General features: G+C 41.0%; 1 protein-coding gene across 1 annotated transcript in view; it reads left to right on the top strand.

Annotated features, from left to right (window-relative positions):
* Nucleotides 1-19709, top strand: part of LOC120794411 (Snf2-related CREBBP activator protein) — a 41740-nt gene that overhangs the window by 6749 nt on the left and 15282 nt on the right. Inside the window, exons 4-23 of the mRNA XM_040135483.1 lie at nt 935-1198; nt 2588-2773; nt 3025-3165; nt 3466-3658; nt 4497-4666; nt 5566-5659; nt 5812-5901; nt 7555-7728; nt 7878-8104; nt 8320-8497; nt 8658-8794; nt 9001-9170; nt 12039-12368; nt 13091-13277; nt 13417-13586; nt 15507-15658; nt 15942-16157; nt 16455-16619; nt 17403-17558; nt 18124-18453. Of these exons, the coding sequence (XP_039991417.1) occupies nt 935-1198; nt 2588-2773; nt 3025-3165; nt 3466-3658; nt 4497-4666; nt 5566-5659; nt 5812-5901; nt 7555-7728; nt 7878-8104; nt 8320-8497; nt 8658-8794; nt 9001-9170; nt 12039-12368; nt 13091-13277; nt 13417-13586; nt 15507-15658; nt 15942-16157; nt 16455-16619; nt 17403-17558; nt 18124-18453 (3730 nt within the window). The remainder of the gene's footprint in view (nt 1-934; nt 1199-2587; nt 2774-3024; nt 3166-3465; nt 3659-4496; nt 4667-5565; nt 5660-5811; nt 5902-7554; nt 7729-7877; nt 8105-8319; nt 8498-8657; nt 8795-9000; nt 9171-12038; nt 12369-13090; nt 13278-13416; nt 13587-15506; nt 15659-15941; nt 16158-16454; nt 16620-17402; nt 17559-18123; nt 18454-19709) is intronic.

The following is a 19709-nucleotide window of genomic DNA, read 5'->3' as shown; positions in this document are numbered from 1 at the left end:
ATCTCGTCAACTCTTATTTGTGATTAAGATGATGCTAAAATGTGTTTGTTAGCTATTCCTTGCTGTATCTCCCCTAACCCTTTTAGGCAAAGTTGATTTCACTTTCTAAGCTGACTGATATATTAAATGCCACACTATAAAGCTTCTCCACACAGGAGCTAAAGAGTTGGTCAGGTCACACTGTGTATCCTAAAGAACAAGTTTTCTTTTACTAAAAAAAATTTAGGCTGTGGTGATGTGCCACACTCTAGTTGTAGTTGTATTTTAGTGTAAGACAGTTTTGTGAAATAATTTTGTGAGCTCTAAAATCAAAAAAGAGCAAAATACAAAAGCAATACTTGCTGTTACACGATGATATACCCATCATGTCATTATGCTTCTATGAGTCATATCAGGTAGGCCGGTATGATTTTACTGTCTAAATATGGCATCAGTTTATGATTCTACCCATCCTTCTGCATGTAGTCCATATCGACGTGTGAAGACTGTTTTTGTTATTTAGTGATTTTTATTTCAATTTGCCCGAATGCCAAGCCATGTGTGTGTTCCAGCATGGACAGAGCAGGACAGACAGACAGGCACTGTTCCTGAAGGTAAGTGGTGGTTGTGAGACGCCCAGATAGGCTACCTTTAACAGGACTTTCACAAGTGCATCGTAGTCGGGCGCTGCCACTGTTAATGACGTGGAGTACGTTGACTTCAGAAGGCTTTTCTTGGACTTCAGCTATTTTATGATTGCAATTCCGCACGAGAAGAAAGCTGACATAACATCCAGTTGATGGCCAATTCTGGAGCATTTGGTTTTTAGAAACACTCTAATGCTCGAACTTAATTCCTGCATGTGGGTTTTATCTTAGTTAAATCCCACTGCCTTCCCCTTCATCAGTTTATGTTTTTAAGTATTTCCTTTTCATCCTCCTCTTCCGGCCTTCAGGTACGGCAGTGGATCGCAGACAGGGTCTCCGTGAACTCATCTCCTGTCTCACCCTCCACCTCCTCTTCCTACCCCGGTCCCTCACCCGCCAGGGATTGGTCCACACAACGACGGGAGAGGTCCTCACCTCTCAGGGGTCCCCATGGCAAGTTCGTTTCTCCGTCCTCTGTCGGCTACAATTCATCCTCTTTCCCTCCTGATCAGACCACTCCTCAGCGACCCCGCGGAGAGCGTCACACAGACATGGCAGAGCTCGCTAAACATGTAAGTGAGCCTTAAGATAAAGTGTGTAAAACGCTGCAATAACTTTTTTTTTTTTATTTGACAGTAGTGGAGCGGGGCTGCAGTTTGTATGCTGACAAGACACTTAATAGTTAATAGTCCTCAAAAACACTTTTACAGGAATACCCTCTGATTTTTTTTGTGCATTTTATACTTGAATAATTCAGAAGAGTCCTTCAGTTCTCAGTCCTAAAACCCTAAACTCCCAATCTGTAATTTTGATGGCTTCCCCTCCGTACTTTGCCTCTGCCCAGTTGGATTATACCGGAGAACATGCAAACTGAGAGACTATGTAGAACTCTGCAGTGAATAAGTAACAGACTTTTTCTGTTCATGTGCTGAAGACCCTCTGAACTGCCACTCATACTATTTACCTACATATGAACTGCAGAACTGCAGTCCAGTGGAGTCATGACTCATAATAATGTGAGTGGGAATCTTCGGGAATCTAATGATTTGATTTGATTTGATCCTGATTCTTGGTTTCATGATTTGATTTGGAATTGATTCTTGATTTTAAAAACGGATTAATGATTCAATAGATAGAAAGGGAGGCACTATTTTTACTTGTACTCCAGTTCACTGTGCACCAAACCATCTGTAATCCACTGAAATGCATAAGTGGCAGTTAAGCTAACTGGTCTTAAAGGTCACTGTCTGGCAAACAGAAAAAAGCAGAGAAAAGTGTGTGAGTATAAGGGCTGCAGTTTACTTCCATTGATTAATCTGCAGATTACTTTTTATTTTGTTTACACCATCAAACTTAAAATTGTCACTGAACTGAAGATAACGCCTTCGCATGTCTTGTTTTGTTTGACAAAATTCCAGAAACCCCAAATACTCATTTTAAAATAATATATGACGAAGAAAAGTAGCAAATCTTCTCCTTTGAGAGGCTGAAATCTGCAAATATTTGGCATGTTTTCCACAGTTTTGCTTGAAAAATTACGACGATAATGAACCGATTAATCAAATGTGAAAATAGTTGCCAATTATTTTTTTTATCGATCGACTAATTGACTGATCAACTAATTGTTCTAGCTGTAGTGAGTACAAAGCCTTTTTGTCTTCTACCTGTATGAGAACAATGAAATGAAAGAGTAGCTTACTAACGTTATGTCTCCAACAGTGGCGAACAGCCTCTCTGCTCCAATATTAGTACTCGGGAAAGCCATCGTCACCCAAAATGTGGTACAGGTGCAGGGCTTATAAAATGAAACAAACTATGGATATAGGTTATAAATTAGTACCTAAGTTATTTCTTTGCCCGACCAGAGATGGTTGAAGTTTTGTAAATTGCTGTGGTGTAGCACACTAATTTGTCTGCAGGAATTACAGAGAGGGTTTTTTTTTTTCCTTTGTGCCTGGTAGGAAGCAGACATTGAGCATCGGACCCAGGCACTGAAGCGAGAGGGCTTCTGGTCAATGAAGCGTCTCACCCGCCTGACAGAGCCGCCGCGACCCAAAGTTCACTGGGACTACCTGTGTGAGGAGATGCAGTGGCTCTCTGCTGATTTTGCCCAGGAGAGGCGGTGGAAGAGAGGGGTGGCTAGAAAGGTAGGTTAAGTTAATCATCACAGATTTACTGTCCACTTAATGCTTAAGCTAAAGTAGTCAAACATCACACACACATGGTATACACACAGATGTAAATGTGTGTTTTGTACCTACACATGTGTAAGTGTAATTATTTTAACCTAACATTTTTATTAGCTTGCCTGAAAAGAATAGGTGCACTATATTTCTGCTGTTTTTCTGATGATGTATACTGTATATGTTCTAGATGTGTTCTGTTGATGTGTTATTAGGTGGTACGAATGGTGATGCGACATCATGAGGACCTTAGGCAAAAAGAAGAAAAAGCCAAGAGAGATGAGCACGCTAAAATCAGAAGAGTTGCCTCTTCTATCGCCAAGGAAGTCCGGGCTTTCTGGAGCAGTGTTGAGAAGGTACAGATGATCCACAAAAACTGCGTAAACAAAACAGTCTGGTTCAGTGTTCAGCTGCGGAATCTGAAAGGATCATGATCCGCGTTTCATTTGTTTTTTTGCACTTTTCAGACAATAAAATACATTTATATTGACTCAACAAGTGAATTTATTAACCGTTGTATTTTAAAGGGGTCTCTTTCTTCTTTTATTTTTTTTCTAATGTTTGTCATTCAGGTTTAATTGTAGCTACTCTTGAAATTACCAAGTAAAATTCACCCAGTGTTAAAAGTCGTCGTGTCTTATCTTTTGTCCATAAAGGTGGTGCAGTACAAGCAGCAGTCCAGATTGGAAGAAAAGAGGAAAAAGGCTCTGGACCTTCAGCTGGACTTCATTGTTGGCCAGACAGAGAAATATTCAGACCTCCTCAGCAAGTCACTCGCACCCACCAGGCCTGCTGAAACTGTCCCCCTGACTCCTCAGAAATCTCTGCCACCTCCTATTGATGAGGATGGTGAGAATTTTTTTTTTTTTTTTTTTTTTAATAAAACCTGCACCTTTTATAAATAGAGCTTACTGTCTTGATGTCAGTACTGAAAGTACCTTCAGAGCTGATTCATTGGTTCAGACAGGGACGTTGTCATAGCTACACACCAATGACTGAGTCTCCCTCAGCTTCCACAGAGGTACAATGGAAACAAAAAGCTGCTTCATTGTCAAGGTTGTTGCATCTTATAGAAAATCAACCACGTTCTCATATTTCTGTGAAAATCCCACCTGTTTACCTGAGTTCAAATGCATCTTGGGTCGACTAAGATGATTTTAAGTCTTAATATCTGCCGGTGCAATAAAACATTACTTAGCACAACACTTTAAGGGTAGCACTGCCTGGAAACCCGTGAGACTTGTCAAACTGGTCACACTGGTCGGCGTCCATTGTTACCAATGGCAGTTGATTCCTAAATTATGGATGTGAATATGTGACTTTGTTTAAGGGTTTGCTCATGTAGTCAGTAATCCAGATCCCACCTTCATTTTATTATCTACCAGAGTTTTGTGGTGGTGAAATGCAAACTTAAGTCTCGTTAGCCATCAAGAATCTCTGCCATTCAAACCCAAACTTACATTTTCAGGAGAGTGTCCTCTGATTTAGCCATATGCCTTCCTGAAGTGTTTCTTGGATTTAGAACATGCAGCTGAAACCTGGCAGTTGAAATTTTGTCTGGTACCTTATGAACCTTCTGACAAATTCTAGAAACACAGTGTATCTGTTTATTTTCATCAATTTATATCTGTGTAGTGAGGAAACAATTATTTTTCAGCACAAAAAAAACCCAATTTTCTCTATGCAGACAGGGACTTTGAGCCTCCATGTGAGGAGGAGGATGATGAGGAGACGATAGAGGTGGAGGAGCAGCAGGAGGGCAATGATGCTGAGAGCCATCGGAGGGAGATTGAACTGCTGAAGGAGGAGGGCATGCTGCCCCTGGACCAGTTACTCAGCACCCTCAAACTGCCACAGGTACCTCCACAAACTGGCCTTCACTGGGATTGCGATCTATAACTGATATACCACTCAGCTCACTTTCAAGTTATACTGTTGTCAAGTGCACTTGGTTGGCTGTTTAAAGTTTAAGACATTTGACTGGATACTACTTTAAATGAGCTGCCTGAGTCTGTTAGATGAGAGTGAGCATAACCTTCTGGTTCTTTCACATTTACAGTATATGATGCTCTGCCACAGTTTGACTAGAAAAATCACTCCCTTGTGGTAAATCAAAATGAAACTGCTAATCAACACAGGAGCAATGCATTGTGTTCACAATGCCCTCTGAATACTGCCATAATCACGATAATGACAGTAATGGTTGGGGGTGTTGTTACTATCAGACTTTCACCACTGTATAGAGTAAAACTACTATAATGGCAAATCTCTGATGTCCATTAAATATTGTACCTGCCATACACGTGTTCATTTTAACACATGGACGATGACGTCCCATCTTCTTTTTCGCTTCCAAATTATTATTTCAGGAAATGTTATTTAACTGGGGATGATGCACTTAACAAGTAATTGGAAATACCGCAGTCGTAAACAAAATGTAAACAAAACTCTCTTATTGGGAGTTTTTCCAGCAAAATATTAGTTGCTGCCTCAATAAAATGACAGAATTAAGACTTTAACGCTGGTATTATTACTAATATAATATCAAATACAATTAATTTTAATGCCAAGATACTCTAATGGTTGGTGAGGTATTTTCTTTAAGTACTGCAAATGCTGATACAGATTTGTCCTCTGTAATGGTAATTCTGAAAAGGGCCACGAATAAACTCAGTACTGATGCACCTGAATACATAAATAAATTAATACAGGCCAATGATGTTTGCATGTAATCACTGAATCATTGCATTACGTAGGACTCCGGCTCAGAGGAAGAATCCTCTGATGAAACCTCTTCATCAGTGGAGGAGGAAGAGGAAGACGGGGAATTCACTGCCAATGAAGAGGACGGTGAGATTGCTCTAAATATAAGATGTGGGGAAAAAACAAAGTATACGCATCTTGGAAATAAGAGTAAAACATCGCACCGGTACTTTCTTAGAATACCTTGAAATTATTATCTATTGATCTAATATTTGTTTTCCGTTTGTTCTCATTTTCAGCTGAGGACGAGGAGGACACGATAGCAGCACAGGAGAAGGTGGAAGGAAATGTGGATCATGCGGAGGAACTGGATGACTTAGCCAAAGAAGGTAGGTGCTGTTGTCATTTTGGTGCATAAAATAGAGTACTCACTCGTGTTGAGTAGCCCCCTGTTGTTCATTTGTGAAATGCTTTGACGTTGACGCTTTGACGTTGTCTAAAGTTGCCCTTCATTATTGAACATCATCTTCTTTCATTACCAATTATTTGTAAAGAGGAATTAGCTTAGTGTAAACTTTTCAACTTCTTCTTGATACCACATGGAGACACCATGTCTGTATATGAATGAATGACACTTTTATCGTCACGTCCTGCAAAGAACAATGCTGAGCCCACGTGGGCTTACAAGACAACCTAAATTCATATAACCCAGGACCAGTCCTGCCTGTACATTTTGACACAATATGACACAATACACGATTCAGGGCAAAGCTTTCGTTTGACACACAGTATGTCCTTAACTTTGAGTTTGACAAGATATCTTCAAGCCAGTTTTCTTCAGACTTCATAAAGGCTTACTTGTAATTAAGTTGTTATTACAAGAGATAATTATTCCTGTAGATAAACAGCATATCATATGATAGGTTAATTGAATTATTCCAAAGAACCTCCAGAAAACATTGTATAGCTCTATTCTGCAATTTTACATTCTTTTAGGCACCATATCCCAGCAGCATAGTTCAGTATAGGGAGAAAAAAGATGCATCATCAAGCGGGGTTTTTGTAGAGGTTCAGGGTTATTGTCATTTCCACACATATGTTTGACATACATACAGGGAAACGAAACGTTGTTCCTCATGGACCCCAGTGCAACACAGAACACACATTACGGTGGAGTGCAAAAAACTAAATAATTGTAGACAAAAACTAAAAAACTGTAAACTAAAAATTAACACGTACAAACACCACACAGTCCAGGTCCAGTGCATTTTATTCTCTTGCAGCAAACTTGGCATGTTGGTGGAATTTTGGCAAAACAGCTCTTTGAATTTACATGACCGACGACACCAGCGATGATGAAAAGTCCATCGGGGTGTGTTGTTTGTTGTTCGCTGATGCTACTGTACAGCTCTCTCATGTTGACTGCAACGCTAACAGCAGCGGCGAACTCCCTCGTCAGATAGTACAGCCGGCACTGTATTCCTGCACCTTCCCTTGTGGATATAAACTCAGTTAACTGCCACGAGTCTCATGATTCCCTGTCGTTTCACTAGCAAGTTGGCCCGTCCAGCTTGATGGCTGCGTCCAGAGTGTTGCTGTGTAGCCACGTTTCCACTGAAAACACAGCAGTTCCTCATTTCATGCTGCATAGTCTATCGTACTCACTCTGCCAATCTCCAGAAGGTCCTGGCAGCTGTAGCCGAGTTTCACTGCATAAAAGGTGCTCTGTTTTTTAAAGTGGAAAACATGTTGAACGACAATAGCACTGAAATAGTTTGTCTGAAAGAGCCCGCTGTACACACCGCTAAGGCAGCCATACAACTAAGATCAAGACATAATTTTGGTGTGTTAATAAGTGATCCTAGAGCTCTTCCAGCATTTGTGCTCTTGTTGGGTTTTTTGCTGAATTGCTGTTTTCATGTCACCCTGTACTGTGTGAGTTCTAGTTAGCTGCATGTGTTCAAGCCTTTCATTCATGTTAAGCATTTTTAAAAACAGGAGCAGTAAACTTCTACCCTGTCGTGTCTCTGCTCCCCTTGTAGGTGATATGAGTATTGAGGAGTTGCTGGAGAAGTACAAAGGAGCTTATGCCTCAGACTTTGAGGCACCTTCTGCATCTGGCTCTAAAGCAAGCTCTGATTCTGAGGTGTCTGGGGATGAGGAGGAGGAGACTGAAGAAGATGAGAGTGACGTGGAAAGCAACACCTCCTCCTCAGGTATTAACCCACTCCCGGGGAATCAAAATAATCCCATGTAAATTGTTCATCCGCTCAAGCGCGGGACTTTTGAGAAGGGAAATTGATTAAAGACTGGTTGCCATTTTTACTACGGAAATAATTTCTTCTTTCAAATGTATTTCCCTCAGATTCACCTGGAGACAGTGCAGAGGATGATGACAGTGAGAAGGATGAAGAGGAGAGTGAGAAAGAAGAGGATGATGATGACTGTGGAGATGAAGGGATGGAGGTCTTGCTTAAGGAAGGAGACCACACCCCACCTTCCTCTAGCTCACGGCCAAAGAAAGAAATCAGCCATATTGCTGCTACTGCAGAGAGCCTGCAGCCTAAAGGCTACACTTTGGCGACTACAAAGGTCAGACTTTTATAAGAATTTGGGGATAAATAGATTTTAAGCTTTTTAGTGAGTGGAAAACTTTAAAAATATAAGCAGATCTTACTTCTTTCAGCAGGAAAACCCTACAAAATATTAGTTTAAAAAGCAAGACTGAGTCAGATTTTTGTGTTTTAAAAATCGAATCCTACGCAGTTCTGGACAATAGTTTTTTCTCATCTTTTTTCCAATAAAAGGTCAAGACCCCCATCCCATTCCTGCTTCACGGCACGTTACGAGAATACCAGCACATTGGACTCGACTGGTTGGTCACCATGTATGAGAAAAAGCTAAATGGCATTCTGGCTGATGAGATGGGTCTGGGAAAGACCATCCAGACTATCGCTCTGCTAGCTCACCTCGCCTGTGAAAAAGGTAACAGTGCTACTTACACATACAGCAGCTCAATAGTATAGCTCATACTGATTGTCCTTTTGGAATGTGTGTCATATTTTTATACAGTAATTGAACACTTTCTCTCCTTTTTTTTTGTGTGCAATTGCTGATATTTTATCATTTGTTCTGATTTGTTTAGGTAACTGGGGCCCTCACCTCATCATTGTTCCCACCAGTGTGATGTTGAACTGGGAGATGGAGCTGAAGCGCTGGTGTCCTGGGTTTAAAATCCTCACCTACTTTGGCAGCCAAAAAGAGAGAAAGCTAAAGAGACAGGTAATGAGTTCATTGGTTCTGGGGTGTTTTTCCTGCAGTTGGCAAATTTCCTATGAGCAATTGCTGAATTTTAATAAAATATATCTGACCAATATTGCAACAGCTGGCTTCCTAAAATGAACAGCAATAAGACAAAGTCAGGATTGATAAAATACATATGATAAAATACAAATGAAAAGCATAAAGTTTTTCTTTTCCATTCCCAGGGCTGGACGAAGCCTAATGCTTTCCATGTGTGCATCACTTCGTACAAGCTGGTGCTGCAGGATCACCAGGCCTTTCGACGCAAGTCTTGGCGGTACCTGATTCTTGACGAGGCTCAAAATATCAAGAATTTCAAGTCCCAGCGCTGGCAGAGCCTGCTGAACTTCAACAGGTCAGTAGAGCTGGGTATTTTTGTATTCTCGAATAGACGTGTGCAAACTGTAGGGCTCTAAATGAGTAATTAATGTAGCATCGCTGATGATTCAGACATTCATAATTAAAAGAATACAAAGAATTTAGCACTATTTTTAGCACAGTTGTTTGAGGAAGAGTTTGATATTTTTTGGAAATAGGCTTGTTTGCCATTTTTTTCTGAGAGTGAGATGAGAAGATTGAGAGTGCTCTCATTCCTGTACTGTAAATATGCAACCACTGCGAGCAGCCAAGCAGTGGATCCACAAACTCAAAACACAAATCACCAGGGATGTGGGTTCATTGGTTCTTTGAACTTCATACATACTTGTCCAGATGCACCAGCCAGGAATGATCTACCCCTTTCCTGCGTCCGAAGGTTGTTGCTTTAAAACTTGAACATGCTTACAAATGCATGAGCTGTTCACACTTGGTGTAGTTTGTCCCTGAACTTTAAACAGGAGAGTTGTACTCTAAAAGAAATCCTGACGTGCTGGTATAAAGATCCTCTTTTTTTCTTATGTGCTGAGGTAAAAATAAAAACGATGTTCGTACATTCCAGTCTCTCAGGAGGTCTTAATAAATGTGGTGCTAAGAGATACCATCACTCATTGATTTGAAATATTAATTCACTTTTATGCACAGGATAAGGGAGATTTAAAAAAAAAAGAAAGAAAGAAAAAGGTCGAAAGAGATGAGTTTGTCAAATTTCAATCCAACAGCAGGCGGCAGTAGGTCAGCTTCAGGTTTAACAACAATCATATGGCCGGTGGTTTGATCCCTGGAAACTCCTGTCTGTATGTAAATACTCCTTGAACAACACATTGAAGTCCAAATTGCTCTGGATGTTTGTAGAGAAAAATGGTTGCTTTGGACCAAAGCGTCTGCCAAATGAATGTAATGGAAAAATGTAACACATGTGTCATGTCTGCTATAGTAATGCCACAGAAGTATTTCTCTAAAGCTCAGTTCCATGGATATCAAAAACATTTTCAAGTACAAAATAGACTTCAAACAGTTCGAGCGCTGCTCGTGTCTGGCGGTGATCTTGTACAGATGTTAGTAATGCATGCAGTTTAGAAGAAGCACAAGTTTCACTTTTGTTTTCATAACAAACTGGGTGGATCACATGCAAAATGGTTTGCTGTGATAGCGGTAGGAAAGAAGAGAAAGCACATTTTAGGCGATAAAACATAACAAAAAAGCTTTGAAGCAAATTTTTGGGCAATTTCCAGATCGTTTCATCGATCGGTTCTTTTATTTTTATTTAATTATTTTTTGCCCGTTTAGTCTGGCAAGGATCCATACGTTCATTTTCCCCAAAAGCTCTGTACACCGATATTATACAGTATATTTCTCATTGTATGACACTGAGTGAGATGATCATTGCTCCACCTTTCTTTTGGGAAATCAGGCTTGTGGGTGGAAAATCTGAATAGGCCTCATAAGCAAGCATTACGTACGACATAGTTTTGTACAAACTACTGATGCTTATTGAAAAAAACTCTCTTCAGTTTCGTACAATCAAGGAGCCGTGAGCTGTGTCACTGTGTCCTCATCTGTAGAAAACTTGCTTGCATTCAGTATTAGCCATGGCTGACTCTGAATGCATCCCAAAAAACACACCGGCGCACTAAACTGTTTTTCCACAGGCCAGAGTGGTGTGTGGATATGAACCAAAATTTGAAATGGTTTCTTATCAAAGTGGCTGTAATTAGACTAACTTGCCATCATTTGGCTGGTGGCCTGGTCCAGCTGGTGGGATTTTTGTCACTGTTACGCAGAGCTCCGAAGGGTACTGTAGCTTATGCACATGAGCAGGCACACGCCCTGTTTTATTATGTAAAAGCTTTCATCCTATGGAGGACAAATGGAGAGAGAGAGAGGGGGAGAGAGAGAGAGAACTTAAGTGCATGTACTGTGTATGTGGCCACTACAGTTATTTTTCCGAATGCTGATATATCTCAAATGCAAGTCTGGCTGTAGTTACCTGAGATGTACAGCCTGGGCTGCAGACATGGAGGGAAAGGGATAACGATGACGAAACACATTTGCAAATCACAAACAATTGAAATACACAAATGATGCTGTAAAAAATTATTCAACAATAAATTTTGTTTTATTTATGTACAGAATGTTAGATTAATTTGAAGAGATTTGTTTTTCACACTGAAGCTGATATAATCAATGTTGTTACATTAACAAGAGATGAAATGCTCGAGAGAGAATCATCACGCGCCTCTGCAGTTCCTCTCAGCTCTACAGAGCTTTATAGTGTCTTTCAGCTCATTTTTTTGCCCGCAGCCTAACTGTATTAATTCAGTCCCATCACTCCCATCTGCTTCGTTTTCAGCTGCAACGGCTGTTTTCAGAGAAAAAGCTGTAATTAAAAACCCACCGTGCACTGCCTGCCCAGCAGCAAACAGCAGACAGACACAGTTAGAGATTAGCTGGTGAATATTGTGGAGCATTTAGCAGCTAAATAGCCAAATATTTCCACCAGGAGTTATGGAGACCAAAGCACAACTAGAAAGAAAGTGAATATTGGACTTCATCAGCTGGACAAAACACGTCCAAAATGAACGATAATGTTGCTCCGTATCTGCATCTGGTGTAAATAGGCAACATAAGATGATAATATGTCATTGTTGTGCTTTACGGCGTCCTGTGGCCAAGTAGCCATAAAGTCAATCAATGCAGGTTTAATGAGTCTCCAGCAACTTTGAAATCCATTTGACTGAAAATGCCTTTTTATTGAATTCAGTTTCCCCTCTTTAGTCGTCTAAAATCCTGATGATATAAATCTTGGTACATTTATCTGAACTTCTCTGACCTTTCCCAATTCCAGCCACCGGCGACTGCTTCTGACAGGAACTCCTCTGCAGAACAGCCTGATGGAGCTGTGGTCTCTGATGCACTTCCTCATGCCCCACGTCTTCCAGTCCCACCGCGAGTTCAAAGAGTGGTTCTCCAACCCGCTGACAGGAATGATCGAGGGCAGTCAGGAGTACAATGAGGGCCTGGTCAAAAGGCTGCACAAGGTGCTGAGGCCATTCCTGCTCAGGAGGATCAAGGCTGATGTTGAGAAGCAGATGCCCAAGAAATATGAGCATGTGGTGCGCTGTCGGCTCTCCAAGAGACAACGATTCCTCTACGACGACTTCATGGCACAGGCCTCGTAAGTTACTACACGGTTGTGTTCAAAAGGAGAATTCAGAGATGATCCAGTACCTAGCCAAACTATTTGGTGCTTTTTTTAACTTCATCATTTCAAAAAAATGAATCACAAAGCCTTTCAAAAATTTCCTCTTGGAAAAAGCAGACATTTTTGTAAAATACATATTTGCCTTTAGTGGTTTTTATTGTTAGACATCCAGCTTGTCTGGTCTTCATAAATAAAGCAAAGTACAACTGTCCAAAAATCTAGTATGGTATCTAGTAATCTAGTATGGAGTTTTCCTTTTAATTTATTTGCAAAAATGTCTGGGAAATTAGGCTGCAACTAAAGATTATTTTAATTGTTGATTATACTGCTTATTATTTTCTCTATTTAATCATCTAATCGTTTAGTCTATAAAATGCAAGAAATTCTGATCACCATTTTAAGTTCACCAAGTTAAGATGTTCACAATGCTGGTTCTGCCCCACTAATAGTAGAAAAACCCAAATACATTCACTTTACTAAAAATATAAGACAAAATAAAGCAACAAGTCCTCACATTCGAGAGGCTTGAACCATCAATTTTTTAGCATCTTTTATTCAAAAGTGACCTAAATGATTAATCAACTATCAAAATAGTAGGCACATATTTTTTTTTTTAACCCATATCTTAATTAATTCCCATAAATCTTGATCGCCAAAGGTCTCTTCATTTACCATCTAATGTCTCCGATTCACAGGACCCGGGAAACCCTGGCCAGCGGTCACTTCATGTCTGTGATTAACATCCTCATGCAACTCCGCAAAGTGTGCAACCACCCCAACCTGTTTGACCCTCGACCCATCCAGTCTCCCTTCATCACGCAGCCCATTGTTTTCCACACAGCCTCCCTGGTGCAGGATGCCCTGGAGGTCTTTCCTTTGAAGGTCAGCATTTAAGGAAAACTAAAAAAGCTTTAATTTGGCCAGAGAAAATAGGCTAAAGGAGCAATAACATTCAGTTTATTGAGCAGTATTGAGGGGTTTATTTTGATGAACACTAAAAAAAGATTTTTTTTGTCCCCAGCGCTGCGACCTGTCGATGTTTGACCTTGTTGGTGTGGAGAGCCGTGTGTCCCGGTACCAGGCGGACGTCTTCCTGCCTCGCCACAAGGTCAGCCGCCAACTAATCCAGGAGATCGTGGAGGCCCCTGAACCCCCTCCGAGACCCAGACCAGTACGCATGAAGGTCAACAGGTACACAGTACAACTACTGATATCTCACAGATTTTTGTAACGTCAAGTTTCGCAGGGAAAATACAGCTGATCCTGCATCAGTATGCCTCTGGTTTGTACAGTGAGACATACTATAATTTGTGAATGGTGTGTACGGTTCCGTGGGTGAAGTGCTTTGCTAAAGGTCACCTTAGTGTGTTCAGAGTGCCATCAGCCTGATTTAAAAGCTCTGTGTGCTAGCCAAGAAAAGCGGACTATCATTTGGTATTAAACAATGGTCTGTCGGGAGCATTTATTTTCCTTTTTCATACTGAAATTATGTCATTTCCCTAACTCCATATTTTTCCTCAAGAAATGGACAATGAAAAGTCTAATGCTGATCTAGGCTTTTTCTGCATGGAAGACAACATTTAAGAAAGAACAGGATGAAAGGCCTTAAGATGCATAGAAGCTAGTGGCCTGGCCTTTAACATCAGTGTAAATGTTAAGTTTGTGTCCAGTTCCCTCGCTGCCTACAACCAATCAAAATTGAACAAAATGTCAATAGTGCTGATGGCAGTGTGAAAAAATAGTCTGCTAGTGATAGGAGTGAAAGTGAAATTGATTTGTTTTCTCCATCTTGCTCTTTCCTGCTGGGTATCAGCCAACCTTTCATATACCCAAGGGTCTGTCTCTAAACAGTAAATGTTTGGGCTGGTTGACAAAACATCATTACTTTTTTTATAATAATGAACAAAGTGAGTCCATACTAAATGGAGTATTGAAGCACAAAGTGCTTCGTTAGATTCTTAGTTTTGTGTCAGATCAGAATTTTATCCAAAGTTTTAGGAACACTCTTTGTGCATATCTCAAAACACTGATGTATTTCAGAATTTTGGCTTTTTTATCTTTGGAAAAAAACATTTTGTTTATATTAAAAAAAAAAAAAAAAGAAGATATGTTTGAAACTCAGGTATTGAATTGGCAACTATATGTAAACATGTTGATAGACTACCAGCCCCGGTCTTCAGTGGGCTTGTTCTGCGTTTTCACTAGACAGACCTCAGTTTCAGATGTTTGTGTCAGTGGGTAATGAAACCATACGTTTAAAAAGTGTAAAATTTGTATTAAAGCTACAGTATGTAACTTTTTTTTTTTTGTCACAATTTTTTAGTTGAAATATTCTCCAAAACACACATTAATGTTGAGCAGTGCTGCCAAAGGCCATTGTGACCCAGAGTCGTTGAACGTCCTGGCAGCAGTGCCGAGATATTTTTCTAATGATGCAGTCAGACCCAAATTCTCTTCTACCGTTCATGATTGTGTGGAACGGGACGAGACACATTCGATCCAGGTCACGATTTGACCCGCCTCCTTCTCCTCGTGCAGAGTTCAGTCTGAAAATCTCAAGAGTCTCCGAGGTCAAGCCAGTTTGAGAGAGGGGGTGTGACTCACCTGTCATTCAGGAAATAATGTTTACATTCTTGTTTTATCACGGCACAGCAATATAATAAAAGCACTAGGTGTATAGCAGGATATGTTTACAATCCAACCCACGCTCTTCTCTGCCCCCCTCCTGCTTTTGGCCGCACAACGTAATTCAATTTCTGTAGCTGAGTTTTGGTCTGACTGCACCATAAAGTTTCTAAGCAAGCCTTACGTTTCTAAGCCATCAGAGAAGGTCAAAGTCAAGGTGGGAGCTCACAGTTTTTCAATCAATACTTGAATGCACTTCTGGTCTACTACTCTCGCACCGAGGCTTCTAGCTGGGAGAAGCTGCTGGAGTACGTCGCTAGTGCAGGGCTGAGCGTAACTGGGAGAGTAGGGAGAGGGAGGGGTGGAGGGAGCGGGGCAGTTTGCTTTCCAGTTTCATGCTAGCGCTAGCTTGAGTTCCAGAACTTGCATATTGTAAACAAATGAATTAACGAAATGGCTGATTACGTTTGTCTGACTGTTTTTTAGGATGTTCCAGCAGCCTCCGAAAGGTGATAATAGACCCGTCTTGCTGATGAACAAACCTACATGCTCCGTGCCCCCTGCAGCTCAGATCCCCAAACCTCTTCCAGCAACTGAAATCTCTTCAGCTCCTGCAGCTGCTCCTGTAGTTCAACAAGGCAAGTGAAAGGGACAAAACTACTTCTAAACAAAAGAGATGAGGAAAAAGGAAAAAAGAAACAGAAATACTTCTTAAAAACTCTAAGAAAGTAACAAGCAAATATTCAATAGCGCGCTTTTAGATATTGATGTAGTTCCAGGTTTGCAGCCAATTCTGTATCTCGCATAAATCCGTTGCCACATTAGGACCAAAGTACTGTTTATCTTTTTGTCCATGTCCATTGTCATTATCCACACCACTTTTTTCTCCTACTCTTACTTATTTTCTCCTATGTTTTTAAGTGGTGTGTTCAGTGGCATCCGCCCCCCCTCCCCGCCCGTCCACGCATCCCGCAGCTCAAACTGCAGTGAGATCCAGCGTGCCTAAGCCGGTGCTAACCGTACGGCCTCCCACTGCTCCCTGCACCGCCAGCATTCCTGCTCATCCCAGTCCAAACCCCAGCAGCGTCATGCCCCAGAGGGTCCTGCTCAGTCCAGATATGCAAGCCAGGTTGCCTTGTAAGTACATAACTTTGCGTTGCCAGTTTCTCAGAACAGATAATGCCTGATGAAACATTATATCCTTATAATTTCCTTTTAATATTTAATCATTACTTTTGTAACTAATTTTACAGTCAAATCAGCCTTTTTTTTTTTTTTTTAAAACAAACATACACACAGATCCTTGTTCATAAACTTGTGCTATGCTTTCGTAACCACTCTGTTGTTAACTTATGAACAATGAATGACAGAATTTGTAGTAAACTGACTTGTTAATAATGTTTCTAAATCGCTCCTTCTGTTTTCCTTCCTAAGCTGGTGAGGTGGTGAGCATAGCCCACCTTGCCTCCTTGGCGGGGCGACCTGTGTCGTCATGTCAGGGCAGTAAACCCGTCACCTTCCAGCTCCAGGGCAACAAGCTGACTCTGTCCGGAGCCCAGATCCACCAAGTCCCGGCAGTTCCTCCACGCCCCGTTCAAGGTAGGTGTTAGACATGTCTCGTATGAAATATGAGTGAATTATTTTAAATCAGTTTTTCTGTCATTTCACAATTTCTCATGCAAAAAGAATTCAGTGGTTAAATAATTGTACATCACTATTATGATTTACTTGATCGTTAATTGTGTAAATGTTTTTAAATGTTTTTAGACCTTTAATTCCACTTAATGTTGTACTGTTGTCTCTGAAGTGCATCACTGACAATATGAGTGACGCACACGCGCATGAAAGCAAAGATGTAGAAACAGCTCACTCCAGCAGGAAATCATCCATAGAGAGTCACTAGAAGAGTTCATAAACATTTTTATGCAGTTAAATTGTTGATTAAGTTTAAGGTGGATCAAGATATATCAGTTTGTTATTCTTTGGCATAATTTGTTCTTTGGCTTCTGGCTTTAAGCCAGAGTACAGATTATGGGCAAAGATTGCCTTCATGTTTTGGCAGAGCTCAAGAATAAAAAAGTAGTTAATACTTTTAATTATACTTTTTTTTTTTTTTTAAAGCTGGACTGCTGTATGAATAATGACATTTAGAGTAAAACGAGCCATTGTAGTTTCCTGCTTTTTAAAAGATACCAAAAAGAATAGCCATAACATTATTTGTGAGCTCTAAAACTGAAACACGTTTCATGCATGACATATATTTAAACTTGCTCTCTCGATGAAGGAATGATTGAAGTCATTGCTAATGATGTCTGATAATGTGGTTACGGGAGAAGCTGTGAAGGAGTCCCTGAGTGTCTCTGACTCTCACTCATCCTGCAGGAAATGTGATGCACCTGGTGTCCAGTGGGATTCAGCACCACCTCATCAGCCAGCCTGCCCAGGTGGCTGTCCAGAGCACAGTCAACACACACCCTGCAAACACCTCCTCTACTGCTCCCCCTGCGACTCGCCTGTCTCATAATGCCTCCTCGCAAGGTTTTTACCCCCGTTTCCACTTACTCTCTCTTTCACATCTTGCCAGACGATGATAATATCTTAAAAGGGCAATGCCTTTCACTCAGTTATGTCCTCAGATTCCATAAAGCTTAACTGAATGTCTGAATTATCCCTATAATTAATACATATAATTAGTTTAATCGACTTATGTTAAAGAAAAGATCAATTTCCCTGAAGAAATAGAAATACTCTTTGTTTTTGCATATGTCTGTGAAGATTCTCAGTCATCCAGCTCATGGTTATCCAAGATTAGTTGAATTGAGGGCAGCTGGACTTGGCTGTGCATACTTAGAGACATTTCACCTTTCATCCAAGAGGCTTCTTCAGTTCTGAGACCTGAAGTCCAGTTCTCTGACAACCAAGCCCAGCTGCCCTCGATTCAGCCCTTCTCAGAAGTGTTTGTATATGATTGCGTTATCCTGTAATGTCCTCTGACAGAATACCAATTTAAATCCCGTCTTTTAAAATTGTCACTATTGTATCTGTTCAAAACCCTTTGAGCAGGCCTGTCTCTCACAGCTCATATGTTTTCATTTTTCCTCAGTGACCTCCTCCATGGGGGGCAGCCCTGGCGTCGTGAAGATCGTTGTGCGCCAGTCAGCAGGCAAGGAGGGCGGGCCTGTGCCCACCCTGGCAGTGGCCCCTTCCCCTCGTGTCGCTCCTCAGGCATCCCCTTCCCTGCACACCCACGCCAACACAACCCCTGTCAGAAACACTGCTCCACTGCAAATTGCCCAGCGCACCCCTGGTCCCGCTACTGCCCACTACACCATAGCTCCTCCCAGAAACCCTAGCTCAACCCTGAACCAGCCCCAACCCCCTCGTCCTGTCCTCAAAGTAGTGCAGCCTCCTCCATCAAGCACAGAGCAGCTAGGTGAGAGAACGAGCCCGAGCTGTTATTCTCTCCGAGCTGTAATTCATAAGGCTGTATGCATGCATGACAAGCAGAACTGGGTCAGATTGTTACTAATCTTTAGTATTTTTTTCTTCTCTACCATCCCACTCCATTTTTTTAATCTGCTTAGAGTACCAGATGTGTGCAGTGTGTAATGTCAGGGGAAACATGCAGGGACGTTTAGGCAGTCGTAGGAAAGTATCTTGAAGCCAGTTTTGTTTATCTAAAAACCTGCTTCCAACATGTTTTAAGACATATAAAAATATTCTGCTTTGAATAATTATTTGTGTCTGATATCTTTTCCTCAAAAAAGTTGAATTACTAAAAATTTATAAAATTACATTTATTCCTCCTCCCTCATTGAAAAATTCAGAATCTAATCGTGCATTTACCTGCACTTAAGTCTCCAGTATATAATCGGCTTTCTTCAGAAAGCTAATTTCTTAACTGTGGTGTAAACGAGAAAAGTGGTTTCAGTAATCAGGGTACGGGATTAGAGAAACCTGATTCCCCCAGGTGGATTTGGAGGATGCCAAGTCCTCTGCCATGTATACGGTGTAACTGGGTTTCTAATCTGGTTTTTACAAATATGCCTGTGCATGAGAGAAGACTGCAGACAGGCAAAGTAACAGCGGAGAGGGCGGATAGAAGGAGAGAGAATTATGCAGAGAGATGCGTCCTTGGTCTAAATAAGTTGGTTATAGCTGCAACGATTATTCGATTAGTTGATCGACAGAAAAAAATTCGGCAACTACTTTGATTTCCAGCCTCTCAAATTTTATATAAATGTTATATCGATTAATCTATATAATAATGTGCAAATTCATTGATGATAAAAAATAATCATTAGTTGCAGCCCTAAAGTCATAAAATTCCTGCTATGAGGGAAAGATCCGCTCTGTCTCTGCCTGTCCTCACCGCACGGTAAAAGTCGTCACCAACGCAGCCTCTTCTACAGCTAAAATAAGAAAGCCCTGCTTCCAAAACCAGGTCAGGGTCGTGGAGAGTTGCATCTATACACGGATTTACAGTTTCTTCGAGTAACCTGGTCAAGTGAATGTAAACGCACCGTGTGAATATTCAAATACTGTCTCTTTCAAAAGTTGAACTGCTCGACAGAGGATGTCTCATACTTCACTGTAAAGTCCATTCACTGTGTGTGCGCACTAGAGGTTTCGCGGTTTGTTATCACAGTTGTGTAAGTTTCTTACTCGACCATGATTGGCTCCAAATCC

The sequence above is a fragment of the Xiphias gladius genome, chromosome 9 (assembly GCF_016859285.1).
Source record: "Xiphias gladius isolate SHS-SW01 ecotype Sanya breed wild chromosome 9, ASM1685928v1, whole genome shotgun sequence".
In the NCBI taxonomy this organism is placed as follows: Eukaryota; Metazoa; Chordata; class Actinopteri; order Istiophoriformes; family Xiphiidae; genus Xiphias; species Xiphias gladius.
Note: the sequence above shows the minus strand (reverse complement) of the source record. Positions and strands in the feature narration are given on the sequence as shown.